We start from the raw sequence: 27,956 nt of genomic DNA, 5'->3' as shown, positions 1-27,956 counted from the left end.
TTTTATGTTGTGCACATAAATTTTTATCTTGTATATTAAAATTTTTGTGTTTAATATATATCTTTGTTGAATACATAGGAAAAAAAGGAGTAGAAGAAGACGACGACGATAATAATAATGATAATGATAATGATAATAATAAAGCAGGATGAGGAAGGAAAAAAAAAAGAAAAAGAAATAGGAATAGAAAAAGAAGAAGAAGGTAGTGGGAGTAGAACGACGACGTTGAAGAAAGAAGTACGCAGAAGAAGAAGAAGTAGCAGCAATAACATGTATGTACAAAGAAAAAAAAATGTGCGACGACTTGATTGAAAACTTGATTAAAAAAACGTTTAAAACCCTAGTTTTATTGTTTAATATAAGGTGAAAATTCAGGTGTAGTAAACTTCATGCGAAATCGATAAATGAGAGCTGTTAAATAATAATTTAGTCAAATCAATCAAAATATTTAATAATTCTCAACTATCAACTTTATATAAAAATTGACTGTATCTAAATTTTCATCTTAATATAAACTTTTAAAACTTTAGAAAACAGTTAAAATTCTTCTGAAGTTTATAAAACAAAAAAATAATAAAGTAAAAAAATAAGTATTTAATTAATTTTGAAATTAAAATAATAAAATTTAATGTTGACTTCTACTTTATCATCTTATCTTCGTACGCATAAATTTATTAACTTATTCATACATAATGATTTTTCTTTATCCGCACGTCATAATTTTTATTAAAGTGAATAGAATTTACCACATGTATTTAATTTTAATACATTATCAGCGTAAAATAATTTTACATGTGTATTCAATTACGTCACGTCATATCACTAAAAATAACTATTTTTTATGTTAACCGCGTGAATGATCATCTAAAAAATAAATATGATTGCACGACTATATACAATACCTTACACTGAAAATATCAAAATTAAACTATTTACAACATATCTAAAATGATCTTCACATGAAAATATAAATACAAATATTAATATAGTTGGTTTAATATTATGAAACAAACAATGTCGTTGTATGTTGTAGCGAGTAGTATTCAAGAACAAAATAACGAAGATTCTAAACTCTGAAATGGACGCCTAATTTAAGTAACCAACCAACTCTTGGTTTGGCAGTGATTACTGATTAATAGAGTGGACCCATCTTAATTTGGAACCCGAAAAGAAGATTATTACAAATTTACAATCGATAATAACTGTTGAATCTTATTTCACTGAAATTAGATCCCTTTCCCGTTCTGTTCTGTGGTGTGTGCGACTGTACTATATAAGAGGCGTCTTCTTCCGACTCCTTTCAACAAACAACTCCAACTCCTCCTCTTTCCTTTCAATTCGGTGGCGTTCCAATCGCATCACGTTCATTCAGATCAGATCTCTTTCTTCAACTTCACATTACAACCTAATTTCTGGTACGCCCCATTTCCCTCACATTCTTCTCTGTCTATTTCTCTCCATCTCCCCCCTATTTTCCCGCTGTTTTTTTCTGTGGCGTTTGAAATTCCCGGCAATTTGTTTATTTTACTCAGATTTGTTTCTGCGGGCGAGTGCGTGTGATTGTTGAATTGGAGCTGCTGGAAATGGCGGGTGAATCGCAGAATTGGGTGCTGATGGTGACTGCTCAGACACCAACCAACATTGCTGTGATCAAGTATTGGGGGAAGAGGGATGAAACCCTAATCTTGCCGGTCAATGATAGCATCAGCGTCACTCTTGATCCCAGTCACCTCTGCACCACCACCACTGTTGCTGTGAGCCCCAGCTTCCAGAAAGATCGTATGTGGCTCAATGGCAAGGTAAAATTTGTTTCTAATGTTTGATTGGTTTTTATCGTCGTGTTTGTACTCCACCTTTGTTTTCTGTTTAAATGTGTAATGGCGGTATAGGGAATTAACACATGCATGTTCATGTAATAAAAATGGCTTTTTTGGTTAAAATGGGAGGAATAAATATGTATTTGTAATGTAGTAGATGAAGAAGTAATGCTGCGATTTACAGTTAACATTATGCACTCTAGACCTTTTGGTCATGTAGGATCTCGGATACCGTGTCATGAACAATTTCTTCTAAAAATTTAAGTCGTTATGTAGGTAGAGGCATATGAATTATTATATATCTAAGAACTGGTATAATTATTTGATCCTTGAGGTCATGTTCCACTGCTTTGCTTGTCACTTTCAGACTCCTACAGGCTTTAGAGAATTGGCGATAACCGAGTTTACAAAGAATTGTGTCATCTGTCTTATTTAATGGTTTAGTTTAAAAAGAATAATTGGAAAGAAAAAGAGAGGACAAAAACACACGTATATAAATTAAGAAGTGGCAACAAAGGAGTGTTTTGGATGTGCCAAGATGCGAGTGTTGATAGTTATCATTCTTTCTTTCAAATTTTGATTCGTGGAATTTGATTTTGCTGGTTAGTGTAGGAGATTGCTCTTTCTGGTGGAAGGTTCCAGAGCTGTTTAAGGGAGCTCCGAAAGCGTGCTTGTGATGTTGAGGATAAGAAAAAGGGTATTAAGATCTCGAAAGAGGATTGGAGCAAATTGCACTTACACATTGCTTCATACAACAACTTCCCAACTGCAGCTGGACTGGCTTCGTCAGCTGCGGGTCTTGCATGTCTTGGTAATACACATGTTTTTAAGTTCTAACAAACCCTAATGAACCTTCATTTTAATATAAGTGAGTGGTTTTCCATAACAACTTCCATTTTCTGTTATTAGTTTATTCCATTGGGAAGCTAATGAATGTCAAAGAAGATGAAAGTCAGCTATCAGCTATTGCAAGGTATTCTTTTATTATTTATGGCTTTGAATATGCAAGGTGTTGTGTTTTGGTTTGGACACCCTGCACTTTGATTTGTCCTGGCAATCATGGAAACTGTTATTGTATACAGGCAAGGATCAGGTAGTGCTTGTCGCAGCTTATTTGGGGGGTTCGTGAAGTGGATAATGGGAAAAGTAAGTTTTGAGTCCATTTTATCGTTTATGTTACACACAGCCTTGTTACTTCAGAATTGATGTGTCATTTCTGTTCCTTTCAAACATGTAGGAAGAAGATGGAAGTGATAGTCTTGCAGTTCAACTTGCTGATGAAAAACACTGGGATGATCTTGTTATTATTATTGCTGTCGTATGTGTCTACTTCCACTCTCTGTTATTGATATTGCCCAAAATTTGTACTTACTAGTTCCCCATATATTTACTAGTTTCTACTTTCTACAGTCATAATATTCTCAATACTATTATTTGGCTGCAATTGTTATCATATTGATTGTTTGTAGATTTTATATTTGATATTTTACTAACCTACATGAATCTAGGATGTAATAATAATAACAACACTAAATTTAGTAATATTGTGATACAATTTCCGAGATTTGCTTCCCAATGTGTTGAAATTTGAAGAGATGGCTTAACACTAGAATACCACCAAAGCCACCTTTCAACTTTCCCATGAGTGCTGTTCTTCAGTTCTGCCAAACATGGCATGACACCTATGTCTATTATAAGTTTATAACAAAGGTTTTAAGACTCGGATACAGAGGGGTTTTAATCCTTTAGGTTGTGGAATGTGCTGGTGGTTAAGTAACATCTGTGAAGGAATTTCCTCATCTCAGAGCCATTTTATTTATCTTAATAGTTAATACTATGTGTTTGTCACATGTCATATTTTTCTCAACTTTCCATCTTATTCATTTATAGGTTAGTTCACGTCAGAAGGAAACTAGTAGCACCTCTGGAATGCGGGAGAGTGTTGAAACAAGTTTGCTTTTACAACATAGAGCAAAGGTACTTCTTTTCACCGCTTCAATTGTAATATTATTGCTTCAAAAAATAATGATAAAAACCTACTATCCAAACATATTTTGTCCAGACTAAGACATTAATTTCTAGCACGTCGTTATTTGCTAACAACGGAATTTAGTTTCTGCTGTTTTTCTACCAATTTTGAAGCTTAAATGTAAACACTAGTTATTGATTATGAAAGCACAAATAACATTTTTGTGGGCCCCAAATTGATATTCAATAGGAAATAGTGCCAAAGCGGATACTGCAAATGGAGGAAGCCATTAGGAATCGTGATTTTGCTTCCTTTTCACGGCTGACCTGTACTGATAGCAACCAGTTTCATGCTGTTTGCCTGGATACGTGGCCCCCTATATTTTACATGAATGATACTTCACATAGGTCTGATAATTTTGACTGTTGGATACCCAGGTCTATTTTATCAGAAAACTAGTGTGGCGCATTTAAGTATTGATTATGCTATTACATTTCAGGATAATCAGCATCATTGAAAAGTGGAATCGTTCAGAAGAATCTCCCCAGGTTTGAACTACTTTATTGTTCATATCCAAATTTGTTATAGTTGAATTTTCTCCTCCATAGGACAAGTTTTGTGCACTTTGTTTCACTTTTCCATTGGATCCAACCATACCAATCATTTTGGACAGAATTTATCAGATAAAAAATAGTGATCTTTGAATAGTTATTTTTTATTTGATGAGAGAGCGCTACTGCTCGAATAAAAAGGAGGAAAAGAGAGAATTGTATGGGCTGATAACTTTTTGCAGTGACATTATGCCTCTGCACCAAAGTCACGCACAAACCCTGCATGCATAATATGTGCAAAAATACATGGCTTTTATCGTTTATTTGTATATACATTGCACCATGCCCTGCATAAATAAACACACATTACAAATCTGGAGGTCTGTATTTATGGTGACCGCTTTGACTTGCAGGTAGCTTATACATTTGATGCTGGGCCAAATGCAGTCCTAATTGCGCGTAATAGACAAACTGCTGCCCTTTTACTTCAGAGGCTGTTATACTACTTCCCTCCAACTTCGGGTGACCTCGACAGGTGCTTTCTTAGTTTTACAAGTTGATACAGTTTTATCATTTTTGTTGATCCTGAGTTCGAGATCCCAACAAAACTCTTCATTCCAGTTACATTATTGGCGACAAGTCCATTACAAAAGATGCTGGGATAAATGGAATACAAGATGTGGAAGCTTTGCCACCACCTCCAGAAATTAAAGATAATATTCCATCACAAAAGTTCAAGGGGGATGTTAATTACTTCATATGCACCAGACCTGGGAGGGGACCCGTTTTGCTTTCTGATGAAAGTCAAGCTCTTCTCAACAGTGAGAATGGGCTTCCCAAGTGAGTTCATGGCAAGTATTCTTCACAAGGTGGATCTACTATTCATCAGGCTTCATTTTGTGGCTTTAATAGCCTCAAATATTTTGACGACAGACAGTAGCCGTTCCAGCATGATTTGTTCTTTCCTAGTTGGCAGTTACAGTTTATTTATGTACCTGTAATTCTTGTTTAAATTATAGTTAGGCTATTTTCTTAGAGAAAAATAAGGCTCGTCTCTCTCCTCTATTGGCACCATAAATTCATTTAGCTTGCAAACTAAATCCATCAGCTTTTTTGGTTGAACAATTTCCCTGCTTTTTTGTTATTTTCGTTAATTACTTATTATGATCTCTCAGTTTATTTAAAACGTCATAAGTGCACGTGTATTTTTGAGAAAAGTAAATATTTTATATGCCTTCTCTCTGTTATATCCATCGGATGCTTACTTTCAATTTAACATTTCTGTAGCACAATATTTGTTAAGTTTACCCGGAATATCTCTTTTTCTTTATTATAATTTTAAAAAAGGTATAAGGCAAATGCTATATTAAGGATCAATTAGAGAATTACAGGTCTAATACTGATCGGTGTTGATTAAGTATGTATTGAAGAAATATTTTAAAACAACTTTTTATTTCTTTTATCCAATGAGTAATGACCAAAAATTATGATGACAACCACCTGGTACAGAAGTAGTGATCCTTGATTGTTGCAGGGCAATGGCTATGGCAATAAGTAAACAGTAAAAGTAACACAATTTCCATGGTCCACACCACCGCAAGTCATGCCTTGACAAAGCACTTTTCCATGGACACAATGAGTCTCTTCTAAAACTACAAAGTCCTTCCCTCCTTTGAGGACCCTTCACACTATACTACACTCTCACGCCTTGTGCTTCCATGGCAAAACCAAAGCTTCACTTGTGGTCCTTTCTCTTCTTCTGCAGCATCTTGCACTGCACACTGTCACTAATCAACCCAGAGGATGAGTTCAGCTGGCTTGCCATGGAATCCGAAGATGTTAACTTGGTGCAAACCCGAAAAAGTTCTTGGAAGAAATGTGACTTTTCAGTTGGAAAATGGGTCTTTGATGAGTCTTACCCTCTCTATGATCCCAACTGTCCCTATCTCAGCACAGCAGTAACTTGTCAAAAGAATGGGAGGCCAGATTCTGACTATGAGAAGTGGAAGTGGAAGCCATTTGGCTGTTCCATCCCAAGGTTTTTATATGTTGTCAAATGATTTGTTAAATGTTTGCATGATCAAGATTGTGATGCATGTTTGGTAGCTAGTACAAAAGATAGGTTATTAAAGCTCAAATTTCAGTTACAAAGTAGAAAACTTAGCATATATTAGTTTGTAAATGAATCCTGCTTATATTCTTTTGCTTGTTAATGTGACATATCTAAATCCTAACAGGTTTGATGCACTGAGATTTCTTGGAAAAATGAGGAGAAAGAGAATAATGCTGGTTGGTGATTCCATAATGAGAAACCAATGGGAATCTCTTGTTTGTTTAGTTCAAGGAGTTATCCCAACTGGTAGGAAAAAAGTGACCTATAATGGTCCTTCAATGGCTTTCCATGCCATGGTAAGATGATAGTCAATAATATTCTCTTTTTTCCATCTAACATTGAATGACCTCAGTTTTGTTTTTTGCTTACAGGATTTTGAGACATCAATTGAGTTCTTCTGGGCACCACTCCTGGTAGAACTAAAGAAGGGAAATCAAAATAAAAGAGTTTTACATTTGGATATGATTGAAGACAATGCAAGGTACTGGAAAGGAGTTGATGTTCTGGTATTCGATTCGGCTCATTGGTGGACTCACTCTGGCGAATCAAGCTCGTAAGAAACCTTTCTCATCTTCTAGTCTTCTACTTAAATTCAGCATCATTTTCTTTTCCTCCAAGTTTCAATTTCTCAGTAAATTAACTTTCTGAGTCTTGATTAATTAAATACCAGATGGGATTATTACATGGAGGGAAATAGGATCATCACAAACATGAATCCTATGGTTGCCTATCATAAAGGACTTAGCACATGGGCAAGGTGGGTGGATCTGAATTTGGACCCCCAAAGAACCCGAGTCTTTTTTCGAAGCATGTCACCTAGACATAACAGGTACCATCTATCTTTATCTGCTGCAACTTACCTTGATTATGTCTTCCTAATTCAGAATGGAATTCATTCTTTGATCTTTCCTTATATGAAGGCAAAATGGATGGAAATGCTACAATCAGAGGCAGCCTATACAATCTTTTAGCCACATACATGTTCCTGAACCAGTGGTAGTGCTACAAGCAGTGCTGAAAAGAATGAGATTTCCAGTGTACCTGCAAGATATTACAACAATGACTGCATTCCGAAGAGATGGACATCCCTCGGTGTATAGAAAGGCAATTAGCGAAGAAATGAAGCAGAAACCAGGTACCGGCCTTTCCTCTGATTGCAGCCATTGGTGCCTCCCTGGGGTGCCTGACATTTGGAATGAAATGCTGAGTGCATTGCTTTAGCTATTAACTATAACAGTATAGCTGTGGAAAATGTAAAGTCAAGGCGTGGTGTTATCATTTGACAAGAACATGGTTGCTCAGGTGTTTGTTTAAGTTTAATGTTATTTGATTTATAACACTGTGCTTGGATCTGTCATTTTGATTTCTTCAAGCTGCCAAATCACTTTTCCTTTGTGATATAAACCAAAGTTTATGAATATGGGGAAAGAAAGTCATGTCATATATTATTAGAAGCGCGAAAAGGTCACAGGTTCAAGTTGTGTAATCAATCACTGATTAAATTATCATGTTAGTCTGCCTACACTGGACCCTTTGGGGTGCGACTCTTCTCCGCATCCTGCGTTAACGTAGCATCGGCCGCACCTTTATATTATTAAAAGGCATTAATGTATAATCTAATTTTTTTCTTACTAAACAAGCAAACTTAAGAAAAGATTGGTGTTTAAAGAGTAATCTTTAATTTTATTTTGCACCACAGAGTAATCCACTCTTTCTCTTCCCCTTGGAATGTGTTAAACACATAATCATGGCTTGTTTGGTTCTCCAACAAAAGCATGACACCTAGTTGCTCATGGGAGAGCAAAATGAGTGCAACAACCAAATGGGGGGCAAGAGGAGCATTTTAACAAAGAAGCTTTTGGAGAAGTGACAGCCTCCTTGAAATGATGCTGTTGAATCATAAAGGCAAAGCGCAGTAAACGGCAAAAGTAAAGGAACAGACATACAAAATATAACTCAACCAACTACTCCTTTGATTGCAAACTCACCAGTCATTAACTAATGTGTTGACTTTAAAATATGAAAAAGCAAAAGCAATTATACTAAATTAAGGTAGCTATAAAATCATGCTAAATGAAGATGGATCTTAAAGATGAAGTAGGCCCTTCAAATATTGGGATCAATTATCAAAATTAATAAAGTACAAATTAATCAAATAACTTCTCACTGATGGGAAATTAACAATTTCAGCTAATGGTCAGCAATGTTCTGCAATACATAAAAAATTCCACTGTGCATGATGTGATTACACCTTGATCATTCAATTTATCAGGCCTCAAAATTTTTTTTTCATTAAGAGAAAGAACATATCTAAGAAGAAAACTTCTTCTTCAACTTAGCAAGCTCCTTAGAATTCAATCCAAAAGCCTTCTCCAAAAGCTCCACCTTTATATCAGAACCAAAAACTGCATTTGGAATTCTCATCAAACCAGGATTCTGGCTATCAAAGCTTCCCAAAATAGTAGCAGGGCCATCTCCAACATTCAACTGAAAATGCAGCATTCCTCTTGGAAAAACCATTACCTCCCCTTTCTCCAGAACTTTGGCAAAAACCTTGTTCTTCGTGTCAACAAATCCTGAATAAATCTTCCCCTCCAGCACAAAAGCAACCTCTGTTGCTCTTGGATGGTAGTGAGGAACATTGATACCACCAACATCAAAATCTGCTCTCACAAATGACACCCCCAGTGTGTTCAAACCCGGAAACACATTTGAATTCACAGCCACAGAAGAAAAACCAGTTTTTTTGAAGTTCCCTGGAAACTTTATCCCAGAGAAGGTGAAATCTTCTATGGTTGCCGCGGACGAGTTCTTGCATTCGAAGACGTTTTCTGGTGATTTGGCTATGCAGAAGTCCATCACTGGATCTGGATCAGAAGCCATAGCAGCAATAATGAATACCAAAAGAAGTAACAGCACTGAAACTTCTTTCAACATTTTCTTGGAATCTAAGTATCTAACTATCTCTTGTAGTACTGGTATCAAAGTTTAGATGATGGTATCAAGAAAACATTGAATGTTATGTCTGAAATTTTCTACTCACTGATGGCTAAACTTAGCTTCACAACTTGCTTCATCAATCATTCAACTCCAATATTTATAGGAATTCATAGTTTGGTTGTCAATTTCTACTTTAAGAACCTTTGCTTTACCATAAAGTGAGGATTGCTTAGTGGACAGAAAATGACAGCATCCAACAACTCATTGTTTGCTACATTCATTGCTTTTTCCTTTGTTTTGTAAGCGAATTGGTCATAAAAAATTATACATGCACGTCAAAAATCACCTACCAAATCAACAACTATGTATTTACTATGTATTTATGAATAAATACGTATGTTATTTCATTTCAACATGTATTCTGCGAATGACTGATTTGGTAACTGATTTTTTTGTCTACACATAACATAAGTGTTTGGTCGTACTAAGCCAGCTGAGTTGTTTCAACTGGCCAGATTATTGCTTAAAGAATAATACTATAATAGTACACCCATCTAAAAGAAGTGAACAGTCCCCATTTATTAGATCAAACAACAGAAAACTCCTTGGTGGAATAGTGGTCCAAACTGAACGAAATTTTGTTTAAAATGCATCAGTTAAAGTAAAGCTTTAAAATTTTGTAGGGGTTGTCCACCAAAGCTTGCGTGCAGACCCATACAAATTGGATGCATAAAGTGACTTATTTTTTACTTAAAAGAAAGATAGCTTTTAGGATTATTTGGAATAAAGTAGTTGGTCAACTTTGGTGTCTCGCACACATGGCAAATATCATAGAGCTCATTCCTTAAAGTTTGTCTCAGAGGCTCATACTCTGTCGTTCATAGACTTGCATGTGCAGAGCAATAGTAAATTTGTAAGGAATACATTTTTCTTAAAAAGAAAATATTTTTTCACACTCTTAATTTTTTTTTTTTTTACATTTTTTTCATGTAATTGAAAATCAATCACTCTAGGTCTGAGGTGTATACCAAAAATCAGTTACTAAATCGGCTAACAACGTAGATTACATATTAAAAATAAAATAAACAATACATATAATTTTTACACAAAAATATAGTAGCTAATTTAACTTTCAGACAAAAGCTAATAGGACTCAATAAAATTATTACTAAAATATGCATCTAAATTTAAAAAAATGATAGTCACTCTTAATTTTTGATGTCACATCTCACATGATAATGTTAATTTTTTTATTTAAAAAAATAAAATATGATCTCTTATATATTTTATAAGTAAGACAAAAAATATTAAAAAGTTAAAAATCACACTTTACATCTTCAATTTAAAAAAATTGAAAAGATTTATTCTCTTAAAATAGAAGTGACATTATCCTTTCTCCTAAATTTAGTATCATTCACATCGTTTCTTTCATCAATTTATAATAAAAAGAAAGTTAAAGTTAATGTGCATTCTATGGCAAAAAAGAAAAATGATAAAGAGATAAAGATTCTCTTTAATAAATAGTTAAATGTGTCATTTTATTTTTATTAATTCTTTAAAATCGATTATACACTCTTCGTTCTCTCCACATAAAAGCCTCTTCATCATAGAATTGTCGAAAGATAATGCCTGCATTTTAATTTTTAAAAGCAGCCTATATAAAATAATAAAAATATATTAGATCAAGAAAATAATGAAGAGAAAGTCAACTAAATACAGCCTTTCCTATAATAACTCAATTACAGTTCTGGAGTTCTGATGCTTCTGAGTTTGTTGTCCTCTTTCTTCTTCTGGTGTAGATTCTGTCTTATAAGTTATAACTGCCGTAAATTGATTGTTAAAGAATTTGAATCAAGAAACAGGACTGACACAGATAATGTAATGCCAACATAACAATGTATCTGACATCAAACATATCAAATTTTGTCTCCTCACGTAACCAATTTTTCTTGCAGCAGCACTTGTGAAGAACTCATAATCTTGTGTTGTATGCTATGCATAATCAAAGATAAAAAATTCAGGACGATGAGTCACCAGCGGTCTTGGCTTTTTCGCGTACCATTGTCTGGACAAATAGCTCTCCAGCCCTGTACGACGATCGAACCTGCAAAACATGTTAAAGATCAGTTTAATGAAGATAATAACGAACCGTTAGAAGCACAACACATGCTGCTACATTCAAAGTGGAAGATTCTCATTGCTGTGAGTGACCTAGCACATGCATGTTAATCATACCAAAAGAAGGGTACAAGGAAATTCTGATGCATATAAGAGCTTACCAGTGGCCCACTGGCTACATAACGAAAACCGATAGACTCCCCATACTCTTTCCAGAAAGTGAACTTCTCCGGTGTAACATACTCTTTGACAGTCAAGTGCAAGGGAGTCGGCTGCAACAATGACATCTTTCGAATCAACAATAGATGGCAATAATTGATCATTAAGGTGCATTGTCAGCCAAGCCAATCATAAAATACTCTCATAGATTTGGTAAAGCATGCTCCTTGCAACCCAAAAAATTATTGGATTGTGTGAAGGATTAGCATCACCAGTAAGCATGGGCAGCATTTTCAGATTCAAATTAAATCTATGAGAAGGAATTAAATCTATGAGAAGGAAATATGGACAGCACCAAAACATTTACATTGACTAACCTGCAAATACTGACCAAATGTCAGAATATCAACATCTATGGCCCTTAAATCAGCCATCACTTCTTTCACCTCATGATCAGTTTCTCCAAGGCCCAGCATTATAGATGTTTTTGTTATCATACCCTCTTTGCTATGTTTTGCATGCTTTAGAACTGACAAGCTTTGCTCATACCTACAACGACACTACATATATGAAACAGAAACTGAGCAGATGGTGATTCAGAACAGAGAAAAGATCCGCCAACGGAAACAGACTGTAATTGTTTATTCATGTATAACCAAGTGACGATAAATTATTCAGTCAAATTATATTGTGAGCAGATATGCCAGAGAATGGAAGAAATTAAATACCAAACATATAGATAAATGTACAAGTATCAAGAACAGAATTTGAACTCATTTTCAGATGTTCTTATACTAAGTTACAAGGATTTAAGGGTTAAATCTAGCCTAATCTTACTCATTATAACAGCTACATATTCTGTATATGGTAATATAATATATACACACACAGTGGATAATAGTTGTACACAAATGTAGGTTTTATATGTAAACAAAGGGTAGCAAACAAACAAGCAGCAAATTATTTAATGAAATCAAATCCATGTAATAGGCCATCATAAACAAATTTTGACATCATATACTGTTATCTTATATTCTTTGTGACCCTTTTATTTTAGTTTAAAAGAAACAAATAGTTGAAATTGTGAGAAGGCAGCTGGACCAGAAATGCAACATACCCAGCCCTAGGATCTCTAACAATTCTTTGAAGCCGTTTGACTGTCTCAATGTTGTGAGCAAAGACATCTAATCCAGAGTGAACCAGAGTTTCAACAGCTTTCAGATCACCCCGAAAATCAGAGGTTAAACACTCAACCATGATCTCAGGTTTGAGATTCTGCAAAAGCAATCGCAAAGTTGACTCTCAAACTTGCATGTATTTGCAATTTGCATTGTATGCTTTGTAAAATGCATCATGAGACAACAATCCAACATATCATCGTACCTTCATAGCTTTAACAGTCTGAGCAAAATGCCCACTTCCTCCATCAGGTAGGTCATCACGGTCGACACTTGTTAGGACAATATAATCAACACTGCAAAAAAGGGTAACTCGAAATAAATTAACATGGAATAAGCTATAATAAATTACTACCAAAGAATATCTAAAGCACAAACCACTATAAGAAACTACACTTGTCAACAAAAATAGCACACATCAAATACTCACCCCCAACTAGCAACAGCCTTTGCAGTATTTTCTGGTTCCATAGGATCAGGAGGTGCAGGGTTTCTGCTAGTCTTGACAGCACAGAATCTACATCCACGGGTGCAAGTGTCCCCAAGAACCATGATTGTTGCAGTTGCAATACCATCCCCACCTCCATTCCAACACTGTCCATAAGAATAAAAAAATCAATACTTTAAATCATCACGTCAAATCAAGACAAGAAAAAAAAAAACATCTTTTCATGTTTCCTAAAACAAAAATGAAGTCGGAAATGGAACCTCTCCAATGTTGGGGCACTGAGCTTCCTCGCAAACAGTGTTGAGCTTCAAATGGGACAAAGATTCCTTAATCTCTTGGAACCTTTCGCCTTGGGGAGCTCTCTGCCGCAGCCACAGTGGCTTCTTAACATTGGGGTCTCTGCCAGTGTAAGGGCCCAACCCACCAGGGTAGGACCCGCTCTTGCGTTCCGATTCCATCAGCTTTGGCGGGGCGGGAATCGACGCCGGCGACGGAGAAAGCGATGAATCCGTGGCGTCGCATCGAATCGGGTTGAGGAAACCGCAGCGTTTTCGGGATGTGGTGGGAAGTGGGGCGGAGAAGGAGATTGAAGAACGGTTGAAAAGCGACTGCTGAATCATTTGATAGTGTGATGAAAATGCGAATTTGAGAATCAAAAGTGAGGAAGGAAGTAGCGGTTAGAGTTGCGGAAAGCGGAGAAAACAAAGCATTCCATTGTTGAAGTTGGTCTCTCCGTCCCTCTTAATACAATATATATTGATATTTCCCCACTTTTCATGCACTATTGGAAAGGGGAACTACCTAAAAATAATTAATTTTTTAAATTTATTATTTATGAAATCATCTAAATTCGTAAATTTGATTAGATTTTTCGGTGCATAAAAATTAAAATCAAATCTCCTTTAAATAATAACAATACCGAAAATCAACTATTTTTCTTCTTTTCAACCTGTTCAGATGTAACTTTAAAAAAAAAAAAAACATACCTTGTTTCGTTGTTGAGATAAATTAGAAAAGGACAAAATGTAAAATGTCAAAACTGTTGCAGAGAGGTTGATTGCATTACAAAAGAGATTTTTGTGGAGTAAAAATGATGGCAATATAGTATATTTTTAGTAAAATGAAAAGTGGTACAAGCACAAAAAAAAATTAGGTGAATTAGGAGTAAGGAATGCAGCAATTATAAATATAATGTTTCTATTTAAGTGGTGGTAAAAGTTTTTAAAAAAGAGGACTGGTTTATTGTAAACTTTTATGATAATTTAAACTATAGTGTAATATTATCAAATTAGATATTATCTTTAAAAAGTAACTTGTAAAAAAACATTTGTCAGATTCTTAATGAACAAGTAAAAAAAAATATTAGTGGATTAGCTATAAAAATAGGGAATAGAAGAAGAACATGATTTTGGAAAAATAATTGATTATAAGGTGGTTTTTTAAAAGTGAGTTTTCTGAGGCTCTTTTCTGTTCTAAATTAATAAGGATCTATTATAAAGGACTATGAATTTTGAGATGAGTTAGAGTGGATATGAAATTTCTATTGGAGAAGAGAGTTGTACCAATGAGAGTTGGAACTTGTCTATCAACTTCACGATAGGTTAAGACCCGTTAAAATATAACGAGTAAAGAGAATAGTGTTGTTTGAAATTTTTATTTAAAAAAATATTTTTTTATTAATTCATTTGTGCAGGTGTTACCGTCAGAAATTCTACCAGAGGATATTATGAACTACAGCTTCACAAGTGCAATTCAAAGAGGGTTGGTTCTTTCGAGAATTGAGCTTTTTGGATTATTTGTTTTAGTAGAAAGGGTAAATGTTAAATAAAGGTGGTGTAGATTACGAGTACTTCATGAGAATGACAATAACTATTGTTCTGTGTAAGAAGGATATGGAATTTGTTCACCATTTATTTTCCTTGTGAGTTTACTTGGCAGATGTGGTACTTTCGATAGAGTTTGGGCTATTCTAAAAACCGTCAGAGTTATTTGAAATTTAGAATATTTGGCGGGAACAAAATAAAAGAGTTTTCAACAATAAAGAGGCAAGTGTTGAGGTCATTAAAAAAAAAGACGATTTTGAACTACAAAAAGTGAAGTGGTTATTGACGGCAATACCAGAAATGACAATAGATTAATATCACTTGTGTTTTGCTTTTTTATTTCTTTGTTTGTGTCATGTTTGACTTTGTTATTCCACTCTAGTGTGTTAAGTTTTTTTTGTTCCAAAAACAGAAAAGGGCAAAATGCACGAATTATATTTTATTTAGAAGTGTATCAAAAAAATATAAAAAAATTGTTTAGTACTAAGAGTTATATTTAAGATTAAATGACGTTTAGTTAGGTAAAAAAAAGAAAAAGAAACTTACAAGAACTAAATTTCAAGGAACTCAAGCTACAGAAATTAAGGTCTTAATGAGAACATTTTCAAGACCATGAGAAAAAATACGGAACAATGAAGACGATCAAAATTTCGTTAAGAATGAGTACTAATTACAACCTATGAAATGCTCTAAATCATATAAACAATTGGGGACTACGATTTCCTTTTTTCCTTTAACCCTTTTTATGGGTTTCTATCTTTGGTATTGTATTGATAATCATAAGTATACAAAAAGAATGGGCAAAGTGAATCATGAGATGCTTGATTCATGTGAATTGTATATGCAGCTTATCACCCAAAAAAACACCCTTTGTAAGCGCCAACTGGTGCAAGAGAATATCTTGTCATAGAAGCATATTCAAATCAGACAAATCATCCATTGGTATATCCAAGCCCACTGCATCATCTTGTAAACCATCCTCATCAATGTTCAACCACGAGTCCAGGTCTTGATGCCCATTAAGTTCACTATCTACACCTAGTTCCATGGGGTCTAATTCATGCAAGTTTGCAAAATCCATAGGCTCCTCAGGGTCAATGGACACATGAGATGCAGAACCCACTTTGCTTTTCTTGTTGCTACCACTGGAAGTTGGTTCATTAGAGCCAGAAGCCAATTTATGCTCAGTGTTGTTATTTTCCATCAACTGGCTATGAGATCCAATTCCAGAAGTGGATAGTTGAGCTGACTTCTGTTTGGGCTTTGCTTTGGTTTTACGCTCACCCCGGCCGCCTTTTGAGGCAGAGTTTCTTGCAGAAGTGCCTTTGTCTCTCTCTCTTCCGCTCCTTTTTCCCTTTGCTCCACCCATGAAAGAATTGCCAAGAGTTGACTCAGATCTCAAAGCAGCACAGCCACTAACATCATCAAGTAGCACTTCCTTTTTCTTCCCTCTGTTTAGTATTGGTCCAGTTCTCGCAAAATCCTGGTCAGAGGGATTGTCTAGATTTCCCAACACCTCCTGCTCCTTGCAAGGAAACAAACCTGCAAGCACCAAGGTCCAATTTGTTACGCAACAAGAAAGACAAGTGCTTTAAATAATATAAATGAAACTAAAGGCAAATGCCAAAGACTCAAAACACACAAAACATGGTTAAAATGGAGGAGACCTGAAAAGGCATGATCTTGCTGAGAGTTTAGAGTTTGTGGTAGATTTACAGCAAGGACCGGTCCAGCATTGCCATTACGGGCAGGAGAAGCAAATAGCACATCTTTAAAGACAGGCTCCAGAAAGCAACTCCTCCCAGTTTCCACAAATTTCCTGCATCTAGCTAGTGTCCTCTTCATGAAAGCCAAAGCAACTGGCTTTGCAACCTTAGTAAGGCCATTTCTTGCGGCACTACTTCCACGGGTGGCCTATCAACAATACCGAGGGTCATTTCATAGTGCAATTCAGTTAACTCTTTCATAAACAAACTGTTATTGCATATTCACATCATAATAGTTAAAAGAAGAATCTAGAGCAATGGCAATGCTTTTAACTAATCTCTTTCTAAGCTGACATAGAAGGAAGGGAAAGACAAGGTCAAGCACAAAACTTGCAAGTAAATTTTTGTAATGAAACAAGCCAACAGCGAGGAATTAACATCATCCTACGTAAGTAGCACATTAAAACTTGTCACTTAAATAAGAAAATAAATAGCATTATTTAAAAAAAAAAAGAAAAACACGTTAAGAAAATGAATAGCATGTTTCAAATAACCTGTAGAACAGATCAATAAATAAATAGAAGTTAAATTACCAGCTTCTTCTTATAAGCCAACTCAACAAGTTTTTCCATAGCAACTTGCTCAAGGGCTCTGTCAGTTGAGGAAAAAACATTCAGTGATTAGTGAGGGTCCAGATAGATACTAAACATACACATTATTTCCATGAGTTTATCAAATCAAAACTCAAAAGTATTAAAACCTAATCATACCGTTGTTCCATTTCCCTGCCCTCTTCTACTGCTGGAATGAGTTTCATTAAGCCCTTTCCTTTTTCAGTGACCTGCATAATTGGGCAAGGACAATCAAGGTGTAAAAAAATAGCCAGATTTTCTGTCAAAACTGTTATAACTTTCACATAATGCAGCATATATACATATAAAAAGTAAAACAAAAGAAAAGAAATCCAAAAATAAATAAATAATCAATAAATAAAACAAAAGTATTAAAACCTGTTGGTGAAGTTCCTTCTGTAATTGAAGAATATCTTGATCAATAGCTTCGCAATCTCCATCAGCAAGACCAGGCTTTAATCAGACAACAGAAAGATCAGATACCAACAGAAGTTTTAAAAAAGTGAAGTTACAGAAATCATATTCAATACTCAGTAATGTCTCTAAGCATATTGCTCATGTGTAGACATTTACATATTATAGGCTTGTTTGAGTGAGCTTCTGAAAAAAAACTTTTCTGAAGTGATTGTTTATTAAAAGACCTTTTAGAAAAATAAAATTAATTTGATATTTTGATGTTTGGATATTTCATTTAAAAAAGTATCTTTTTATCTATCAATTATGTTTGGATACAACAATATAAAATTATCTTTTAATTTATTTAGGGCCTATTTGGATAAACTTTTATGAAAATATCTTTCTTAAGTGTTTTTTTTTAAATATCTTTTAACAAAGTAAACGTAATTTTATATTTGGATATCTCATGTAAAAATATCTTTTATCTATCAATTATGTTTGGGTACAACAATACAAAAGTACTTTTTTGTTTATGTTAAAAACATCTTTTTTAAAGTAAAAAAAAAAATATTTTTTTATTTTTCTAGTGCTTTTCTTTTTACTATTAAAAATATGCCAAACACGCTAAAAAATAAAATGAAGTGCAGAATTTTGGGCTTGAACCATGAGGTGCAGACCCTACACACTGCTGGAATTTATTTAAAATTTGAAAAATGGGTGAAGCAAAGGTAGAACTTCAGACTACATGCTATAAAACAATGTCATGGACTAGTCATTCTACAAGGCTAAAAGCCTAAGTTGTTCAGATGACAAATTGAATGATTTACATGTCACATGATGTATATAAGAGAAATGAAGAAATAAGAAACAGAGATGGAAGATGGCAGCTAAAGCATAGAGTGAACCTCACATATAAATAAACTACAAAGACCACTGGCTTCCTTATAAGTTCTACCAATGAGAAGCTTACCACTGGTTCTGGATAAAGGCCAACACTCTGCAGCTCCAGTAAGATTCTATCCTCCACACCCAATTGCTCATAATCACAATTGAAAGATGATGAACAAGAAACCCTATGCATATCTGGTATACCATTTTCAGATAACATGTCGAGCTTTTCAGTCCTTGGATGCAATGGTCCCTGGTGCATTTGTTGTAAAAACACGTCACCTTCATGACCGTGGGCTGTGCCATTAGTAAAGCTAGCATTCCCATTACAAGAAACCATGTTAGAATTGAATTCATATTCAGAGAAAGACATATTCCCATCTCCAACAGTTTCTTCAATTTGGTCATCAATAATCAGAGCTGCCAGTACCCTCTGGTACAGTGGGGGAACTTTGTTTCCTTCTGTTACCGTTTGTCTGCTTAAAAAACTAGCATCAACATGCTGATCAAGCATGTCAGCCATCAAGGACATCTTTATGGAATCAGTTTGATTTAAGACTCTTCTTTCTCTTTCTCCAGAGAGAGAACCTTGTGAGAGAATGTTATCCGTATGTGTACGTTCATCCTGGAAATTCACATGAAGAACATGTTACTACAAAAAGAAAACAATGAAAACAGAAAACTGATAATCAAAGTTCTAATTCTTGATTCCTTTTTATGCACAAACTTAATTGGGCTCCACAGTTCGTCAAGCTACACATTAACAAACATGTAGACTAGAACCAATAAGTTGGCCAGCATGTAAAAGGGAGAAGGGGAGAGAGATTTCAATAAGCATGATCTGGAAAAGGTTTAAATGCAATGAGCCATGTGTTATGGCACATCTCAATTATCACTTACGCATAAAAATGAAGATAAATTAATGCAATTAAGTGCACCCACTGGTTCATCTTAGTGATACTGAAGAATGGCAAACTTATTAATAACAGAAAGTTAAAGCCAGATAGCATCCAAAAGCAAAAATATCCTGACTGAAATAGAAATAGACCTCAGAAATCATTGAAAGACCATAAAAAAATAAAGGAAATCAGGTTTGTTTGTAAGATGTCAACATCAGATACAAAGCATCAAATATAAAATGCTGACAATTAAGATTTAGCCACTTAGATATTACCAGGGCATCAGTTCCAAGGCCGAGCATTTGAGACAAACATCTGTGATCCTCCTCTGTTGACTTAACCTAATGCAAAGGAAACATAAAAGGAGGAAAAGGCAATACTTCCATTAGGGGAACTTAAATTTCATATAAACAAATGTAGTTGGAGTACCCACCAGGTGCTTCAGGTAAGCTATGTCCTCCAAATTGACAGGACCAAAATAAGGTTCAAGCTTCTTCCAAAACGAACTAGAACAACCAATATCTGCCAAGGTCCAAAGCAACATATATATAGATAGAAAGGCTCACCAAAGCAATATATGTGGTAGGTATACTACTAAAAACCACAATACAGTTCGAGTCTAGTTACATACAGCTGGCATTACTTGCGAAATTTGCAGCAGCTAAAAGTTCCTCTCGGTCATCATCTGACTCACCTGGGAATTTCAGACAGTTTAGTATTCTACTGCACTATAATATTTAGCAAGGATGATGTATTGCTTAATTGCAATTTTTTTTTAATTCTAGTCCACATTCATTAAGGGACAGTTTTGTACTTCTGTTGCATGACTTGGCATGTATACAGTACATAAATTAACTTCATGTGTATTACAATACTTGGTTTAACTTGACATGTATTGAAACACAACATACATTTCAAACAGAAAAATGTGAGGCACAAATAATCACCTAAATTTTGTAGACTGAGAAAAATTTCCAGAAATATTAAACCCTAAACCCAAGTAGATCATGAATATAAAAGAAAACGTGAGTGATGCAGGATAGCGGAAGTTATGATTTAATATGATTAGGATTTCTGCTGGAAGAATTAACGGCAAAAATTAGGGGAATTGAAAGCTTACATTGGATATGTTGGAGCAGGGCCAGTTTATAAGAAAATGAAGGCAGAAAACAAAAAGCAATATTATGTATTTCATAATTGTAGTGTGTGCACAGATAGATATAAAAAGATAACTAAAAGAAATTGAATTTTAAAGCCACTTGTTAAGGCTTTTAATATAGAAAAATTTTATTGGGAGGTTAAAATCTCTAAATCAACGCATCTATAGTGCATTTATTAAAGAAAAAACTTAAAAAATTTCCAATTGAAGTATCCTTAACAAGTGCCCAGACACTTGTTACCAAAACCATAAGAAAATTTATATTATCATCAGTTGGAAACAATGCCGCTGAGTTGAATGTAACAATTGGTGATTGTATACCTGCGATATCTGGGGAATCACTAGTTGATGGAAGCCCATTGCGAGTAATAGTTTTCCTATCACATGATTTCTTCAACGGAGGACGCCCTGATTTACTGAATCAAATACAAAAAGGTTTTCAAGAAGAGTGGGAGGAGGGAGTATAACCACCAATTGTTTTATTTTGGTAGAATTTATAACCAGGAAAAGCAAGATGGAGACAGAGAGGAGAAAGAAAAATACCTTCCATTCTTTTCAGAAGAATGCTTCATACTTCTAATTGGCTTTGTCAAGGTTGCGATCTCCAGCTTCTCTTTCACTGGTGAGATGCCATTCTTTGACACTGATGCACCCCTGTTACTCCTGCCCTGTCTACGCAAACCATCTCCAATCTCTTTGCCTGGCATTTTTTTCTTTTTCGTTGCTAACGCAGGGGAACTTAAATTATATGAATTATTTATGGCTCTTTCATCGACATCATTACTTCCCAAACCTTTCTCATTTAGTTTACATTCACCATTTTCCCCAGCAACTGATTCTTCACTTTCAGATAATCTAGTTGGGGAAGAAACATTTTCGTGTTTCACTCTACCTTCTTTAATGATGTTGACAGCATCCTTGGAAACTGTAGTAAAAGTCATCCTAGTACCAACATCCACAGGGGAACAGCCTTCCAATGACACCTGCACTTCATCACAATTCAAGACAGGGGATACCACATTGGCTCTTCGAGTACGAGAAATCTTTTGAGGTCTCTGCCCAACCCATTGGGCCATAGGGGATGAAGAAGATCCAGCAGGCAAAGGACGCTTACGATTGATAGTTACTAAATGAGGCTTGTTCGTACTTGAAGGTTGTTCCCAGGTTTCAAGCATTTCAGAAGAATGAGATACAGATGATGAGTTTCCGGCCATCAAAGGAGCAGTTCGTGGAGCCCTTGAAGCCTTTCCTTTTGGCAATGCATAAGTACCACCTGTGTAATTATTATCACGAACATTAAACCTAATAAGAAAAGATGAAATAGAAAGATATTAGTCATAAACTCTCAATACAATTTTATATCAGAGAAATACAAGCTTGTTAAGAAGACTCCATAAAAAGCATTGATGATCAAAACATACTTGCTTCCTTTATGTGCATCTCGTTCATTATTTAATCCATCTATTGAATCCCTTGAGACCTTTTCTTGCTCATTCTTGGCAGTTGCACATGCAATGGAAATAGTAGACAGGGAAGCTACATCAAGCTTGCTATTACCGACAGTATATCCTGACCTGAGAAATAGAATGTTGCAGGCAGATTATTCTATGGTGTTGTGGCATACAAAAATGCAAGTTTTAAGATCATAGGTTCATAATACCCATGCTTAAGATCACCTGTAACTTCAACATAATAATACGGAGGTTTTGTTATTGAAAGAAAATAAGATAGGACCAAAGAAAACTTTAGGAGAAAGCAGTATAATCAAAGAACTTGTTATAAATTGTTGGCAAAATGCCTTTTCTTAGTTCTTAAATTAACATCATTTCTCAACATTATGGTAGATCAAAACAATTCATAAATTGGTTTTACCTCAAACCTTGGGCATCAGAAGACTGCATACCAGACTCATTAGTTAGCTTTAGATGCATAACCCTTTTAAGTTCTCCCTCACCATCATTGGATCTGGAGAAAAAAGTGCCCATGGAACGTTTTCGTTTCATTTTTTTGTCCCATGTTTCTCCACCTGCAGGTAATTTTCGCATCTTCTCTTCAACAGTGTCACAACCTCTGCTACTATCCTTCATATTGTCTCTATCCTTTCCAACAGCCAAAGGCTGCCTCATACAGCTAGTACTTTGTCCTTCAGCCTAGTGTTTTTGAACAAAATATAGAGTACAAAACAATAAAATAATTGTGATACGATATATAATTATATAGGTATTATTAGAGAAACTAATTTTGATAATAAAGACAGTATGCGAACAAAGTACAGTTGGTATCTAAGAGATAAAACTAATTAGTTATCCATGTGTCATCAATTAAGTAAAGGAATTCAATGAAGCAATTCAAAATATTCCAAGTCAAGTTACTCGAGATATTTACAGAAAATATATTCACAGAAATAGTAGGATAAAGTAGTGGTACATCTGCCAGTAGTTTGGCAGAAACACAGATTTGTTATATGTAATCAACCACAAACAAAAATGATGCCTACACACCCGAATTTCAGTAGCTGATGTACGTATGCGCTTATTCAGAATGACATTCTTAGGCCTGTCCTCTAGTCTTTGATTCACATGCTCTGATGGATTCCTATGAGTCTGACTTCCCATCTTCAAGAAATGTGGCCCACCGCCTAGCCTTTCATTTGTCAATATCTCATTCCTAAGTTGTTTCTTCATGTTTAAAGCCTCCCAACACTTCAATTTATGTAAGGATTCATCCAACCTTTTTGATCTATATCTGAGAAGAACCTCAAATTTCACAACCCTCAGAATGAATTACTAATTGACAGTAGACTAATATATAAAATGTATCAATTTTGAAACTGTTTTGGACAATTCAGTCATTAATAAATTCAAACAAATCAGAAAAATCAATAAAAAATGACAGACCATCAATTATGTAAGCTTCAAATGCAACCTCTCTATTGCGAATTGGTTAATTAAAAAATATATTTAACAGATTAGATGATATCAATGGTATTGCACAAAGTTCCTCAACTACCTAGCTCGCGCAGAAGCCTCTTGCACACTTGCTTTGAATCGCTTCAGTTCCTCTGTAGCCACAGGAGGGGGATGCTTCAAATTAGCAGTTCCAAAAGCACAATCTTCACGGGTGCTACCAAAAGTTATCCCTAGGACTCGCCTTAACTCACCAGACCTAGTATATTTTTGATCTCCCATGGTTATCGGATCCAACATTAAATACTGAGCTACTGGAGCTGGATCTCCTGTAGAAGTATAATTTCCCCGGGACACAGTAGAACATACCTGCCCCTCATTACCGTCACAAAAGCTTGCAGACCTGTCCAAACTGCCATTCATCAGAATCCCTCTCTGTCCATTCAGAAAGGTCCCCTTGAAAACTGGTTCCTCTGGACTAGTAGCACTTAAATCAAATCTAGTATTTCCAGCCATAATAAGTTAATGCTAACTGAACCAAGACATATATACTATCCCTTGCGCCATGTTAGCTCTCAGTAAGGGATCTCTCGAGGACAAGCCCATCAAACCATAAACAAGTATGAGTAGTAATATACTTGGGATTTACCTGCAGTAAGTCAATAACCGAAATATAATCAATATACAAGATTATGGAAGGTTAAAAATGTGCAGCTCAACAAAGTGGCAGAAAATGAGAGTTGAAAGATATGCGCTAGCAGCAAATTCAGAAATTTGGATGACCCATATAATTAATCCTATTGCGAATACGCCAAATCACTGTCAAGAAGCTGGGAATCCACAAAACATAGTGGTTTAATGGTGCAGTCAAATTGGGGTCAAAAGATAAGAGCTCCGCGAATACATTGTTAGTACATATAACATCAACCATGTGATAAAAAGAATAAGCCAAGCAAGAGAAACGGAAACAGAATTTACTTAATTCAGTGCAGAACTGTATTAAAATATCAGTAACTAGTGCTAGTGTAGTAGTGTGATTTCTCAGCACATTCAAACAAAGAAGTAAATGCATAAATGTAGAAGCAGAATTGCATCACTAGATAAACCGCACATTGCTGAAAGGAAGGAAAAAAGAAACTAAAGGCACAATTAAGAATGAAGCTATAACAGTTTGAAGTAGCAAACAAAAGACACAATGAGGTTCATCTTCGAATTCAATAGTGTCACCGGAAAGGATAAAAACCAGAGCAAGAAAAAAAAAAAAGAACAATTCTAGGGTTCAACAAGGAAAGGCAACTAAGCACCCTTACCTGCTAAACTGAGCGAAAGTGGAAGAAAAATTGAGTGATGAGATAATGGGAATGTGGAGGGAAAAAAAGAGTACCTGCATTGACCAGAGAGGGGATTGAGGAGAAGATCGAATTGTAGAGAGAGAAGGAACATGGAAAAGGGTGACTCTGTACTGTAGGAGAGAGAGAGGGTCCCACAGANNNNAGGAGAAGATGGAAGAAGAAGAAGAAATTAATGGTGAAATGAAATCAGAGCCGTTAATCAGATTTGGGAAGTATGCAAACAGGGTTGACAAAATTTTCTATATGTTGCCGCTGTCGTCTTCGTGACTTTAGGCCTTGTTTGGCCCCCGAAATATAAAAAAGGATTTAGGGAGACGAAATGTAAAGGGTGTTTTTAATTGGTTGTTTTAACTTTTGAGTAGAAAATCAATTCAGCTCAATCTATATCTTATCTTTTCTTTTCTTTTCTTTTTTTAATGAATATTCAATCTATCCAAATAATATATTTTTAAACTGCAGTTACTTGTCTTGTATTTTGAATTCAATTTGATCCAATATATTAGTGGTTTGAATTTGCTTAATTTTTAATGGGATACAATTTTAGAATATATTATAAATGAAGAAATTTAAATAAAGAAAATATAATAAAATTTTCAGTCGTATTATATGTATATCAAAAATCAACTATAATCAATTGTTTTTCTAATAAATATATATTTGACATCTATTTTGTTAGTAAAATATATGAATTCATATATAAATATACATAAAATATAATGATTAATTTAGTAATTAATTTTTTATGCACATAAAATATTGTTTAATAAAAATTTATGATGACATTTAGTAGAGATAAAGTCCCATATATAGCTACATTTGTTTCTGATAATAATAAAACATAAAAAATAGAGATATAAAATTTAATATTTTTGTATTCTGTTTAGTAATAAAATAAAATAAGTTATGAAATCTAATTTATTTTTTTATTTAAAAAATTTAAAAAGAAAAATATAATAATAATGAGAGTAAAATATCGTTTTTATTCCTAACGTTTGGGATAAGTCCTAAAGTTGTCCTTAACGTTTAAATAGTTCTATTTAAGTCCTTATTGTTTCAAAATTATCTCAATTTTGTCCAGCCGTAAATTCTGTTAACGGATTTCTAATAGCGGGACAATATTGAACCAATTTTAAAACATTAAGGACTTAAATATGACGATTTAAACGTTAGGGAGAACTTTAGGACTTACTCCAAACGTTAGGGATAAAAATGATACTTTACTCTAATAATAAATATAATTATGAACATTAATAAGAATAATAATAAAAATAAAATAAAAAAATAAGTTGTGTCCCTTTTAGTATTTTTGGGTCTTTTCTAGACACAAAATACATTGTTGAGTTAAGAAATTAACTAAATTAATTAGTGATGACAAACATTATTTTTGGGTAAAATAAATAATTAGTGTTGAGTAATAATAATTATATGTTGCTAATTATTTATTAAACATTACAGGCCAAAACTTTGTCCAGCAGTCCAAAATGGAATAAAAATAAAACATCAAGACTAATGGGCTGGTTAGTTAAGTGGAGCCCAAAAGAAACAAAGTCAAAGAAATCAACAAGCTGAACTTAAGAAGAAACCGACCCAAGCCCGAGTTAATTTCAAATCCCTCTCATTTGCTTTACCAAAAGCAACGTACACTTTTGCCTGCTTTGGTCAGAACTCAGAGTAAGAAAGAGAAAGCTTTCTCCCTAAACTGATCATCAAAGAAGCAAGAAAGAGAAAGTCCAAGCTTGAAACGCAGAAGTCTAATCAATCATTTCAAACCAAATCAAGCTTAAGAAAAGGTTAAAGGTAACCCATTTTCTTATACATGTATCAGATCTTCTTCTCCTCTTTCCAACTTTCTGCTTAGTCCAGTTTTGGTGATATGGAAAAGAGGAATTCTGTTCTTTGCTGCTGTGCATGAACGGTTGAGAATATGTCTTGCAGACCAAGTTGTGTTCCAACAGTAAAGATTTTGGTATACCATTGAAAAAATCATTTTCTGCTGATAATGTGGCTTTTGGTCAAGATAGGGAAGTCAGAAGCAAAGTTTCCATTGTGAGGATTAATGGGAAAAAGTGAGACAATGGGTTGGTGAAGCTCAAGGCTCAAGAAGTTTACCTAGGAAGAGCAACCAAGCAACATGTAAGGAGATAAAAGAAGCTTTCTGTTCATTCAGAAGCCAAGAAGAGAAAACCAGAGTTTGGTGAGTGTGTTCTGTAAAGAAGTTCATCTACTTGGATAATGCTTTCTTTCAAATAAGCATTCGGCCAACACTGAAGAACTGAATCTGAAGTTTGCGAATCTGGTTTATCACATAGCAAAGAGGCTGCTCATGAAGTCAATCTCCTTCATGTTTTACAGATTGTGATGTACTTTTCAATGTTTATCTTTCTGTAATTTCTTGAGAGAAAAGACATTGTGAGAGAGCTCAAGTAAAAGCCATGAGTGGAAAAAGGCTGAGTGATACACTTGAGAGAAAAGTCTAGAGTTATTTCAAATTTCTTTAGGTTGATTAAGTGTCTTGTATCCTGTACCTGTTAAGTATCCCTTTTTTAGTTGGGTTAGCACTAAGAGTGAAGAGTTAGGTATTAGCATAGCCAATGTCAAGTTAGGTTAGAACTTGAGTGTGAAAAAATTTGGTCAATCCTGTGAAATTGGTGTATGTAATACTTTTAACTATAGTGAAAATTCATCCATTATTGTGGAGGAGACTGGACGTAGGTTGTATAGCACAAGGCAACCGAACCAAGATGCATGCTGGTGTTAGCTTTTCTCTTCTCTGTTGTGTTCTATTTTCTGATATTCATGAGATAAAAATAAATTATCTCATAAATTTCTGCTGCTGAGTACAAACAGAATCAGAATTGAAAGTTTATTTTAAAAGGTCATAACAACAACTCAAAAGGAAGGC

The 27,956-nt window shown here is 34.7% G+C and overlaps 5 protein-coding genes across 6 annotated transcripts; 2 read left to right on the top strand and 3 right to left on the bottom strand.

Annotated features, from left to right (window-relative positions):
* The first annotated feature begins 1,175 nt into the window (after nucleotides 1–1,175).
* Nucleotides 1,176–5,462, top strand: LOC107467427 (diphosphomevalonate decarboxylase MVD2, peroxisomal). The gene is made up of 11 exons (XM_016086528.3): nucleotides 1,176–1,415; nucleotides 1,533–1,799; nucleotides 2,430–2,628; nucleotides 2,727–2,790; nucleotides 2,900–2,963; nucleotides 3,055–3,135; nucleotides 3,708–3,794; nucleotides 4,036–4,193; nucleotides 4,286–4,334; nucleotides 4,751–4,872; nucleotides 4,959–5,462. The coding sequence occupies exons 2-11, from the start codon at nucleotides 1,584–1,586 to the stop codon at nucleotides 5,179–5,181; spliced, it is 1,263 nt and encodes a 420-aa protein (XP_015942014.1). The 5' UTR covers nucleotides 1,176–1,415; nucleotides 1,533–1,583; the 3' UTR covers nucleotides 5,182–5,462.
* A 488-nt stretch (nucleotides 5,463–5,950) lies between these two features.
* On the top strand, nucleotides 5,951–7,972 carry LOC107467513 (protein trichome birefringence-like 36). The gene is made up of 5 exons (XM_016086633.3): nucleotides 5,951–6,375; nucleotides 6,575–6,746; nucleotides 6,822–7,003; nucleotides 7,121–7,279; nucleotides 7,371–7,972. The coding sequence occupies exons 1-5, from the start codon at nucleotides 6,056–6,058 to the stop codon at nucleotides 7,669–7,671; spliced, it is 1,134 nt and encodes a 377-aa protein (XP_015942119.1). The 5' UTR covers nucleotides 5,951–6,055; the 3' UTR covers nucleotides 7,672–7,972.
* A 588-nt stretch (nucleotides 7,973–8,560) lies between these two features.
* On the bottom strand, nucleotides 8,561–9,614 carry LOC107467514 (germin-like protein subfamily 3 member 2). Its single transcript, XM_016086635.3, has one exon. The coding sequence runs from the start codon at nucleotides 9,385–9,387 to the stop codon at nucleotides 8,761–8,763; it is 627 nt and encodes a 208-aa protein (XP_015942121.1). The 5' UTR covers nucleotides 9,388–9,614; the 3' UTR covers nucleotides 8,561–8,760.
* Nucleotides 9,615–11,049: 1,435 nt separating this feature from the next.
* LOC107467527 (lipoyl synthase 1, chloroplastic) lies at nucleotides 11,050–14,031 on the bottom strand. Its single transcript, XM_016086649.3, has 7 exons — nucleotides 13,554–14,031; nucleotides 13,276–13,439; nucleotides 13,051–13,141; nucleotides 12,785–12,942; nucleotides 12,045–12,216; nucleotides 11,670–11,780; nucleotides 11,050–11,494 (listed from the first exon to the last, which is right to left on the bottom strand). Exons 1-7 carry the CDS (start codon nucleotides 13,911–13,913, stop codon nucleotides 11,408–11,410), a joined length of 1,143 nt encoding a protein of 380 aa, XP_015942135.1. The 5' UTR covers nucleotides 13,914–14,031; the 3' UTR covers nucleotides 11,050–11,407.
* Nucleotides 14,032–15,672: 1,641 nt separating this feature from the next.
* LOC107467419 (uncharacterized) lies at nucleotides 15,673–25,191 on the bottom strand. 2 transcript variants are annotated; one of them, XM_052254126.1, is made up of 16 exons: nucleotides 25,087–25,191; nucleotides 23,806–24,351; nucleotides 23,298–23,541; nucleotides 22,669–22,946; nucleotides 22,218–22,370; nucleotides 21,340–22,098; nucleotides 21,118–21,212; nucleotides 20,269–20,331; nucleotides 20,071–20,159; nucleotides 19,913–19,978; nucleotides 18,821–19,363; nucleotides 17,833–17,907; nucleotides 17,593–17,663; nucleotides 17,416–17,473; nucleotides 16,784–17,030; nucleotides 15,673–16,658 (listed from the first exon to the last, which is right to left on the bottom strand). In XM_052254126.1, the coding sequence occupies exons 2-16, from the start codon at nucleotides 24,216–24,218 to the stop codon at nucleotides 16,021–16,023; spliced, it is 3,792 nt and encodes a 1,263-aa protein (XP_052110086.1). In that variant the 5' UTR covers nucleotides 24,219–24,351; nucleotides 25,087–25,191; the 3' UTR covers nucleotides 15,673–16,020. The 2 variants fall into 2 exon arrangements, with proteins under 2 accessions (XP_052110086.1, XP_015941999.1); XM_016086513.3 differs by having other exon boundaries at nucleotides 25,013–25,160.
* Between the last annotated feature and the right edge of the window lie 2,765 nt (nucleotides 25,192–27,956).

The sequence above is a fragment of the Arachis duranensis genome, chromosome 9, assembly GCF_000817695.3.
Source record: "Arachis duranensis cultivar V14167 chromosome 9, aradu.V14167.gnm2.J7QH, whole genome shotgun sequence".
NCBI classification, from domain to species: Eukaryota; Viridiplantae; Streptophyta; class Magnoliopsida; order Fabales; family Fabaceae; genus Arachis; species Arachis duranensis.
Note: the sequence above shows the minus strand (reverse complement) of the source record. Positions and strands in the feature narration are given on the sequence as shown.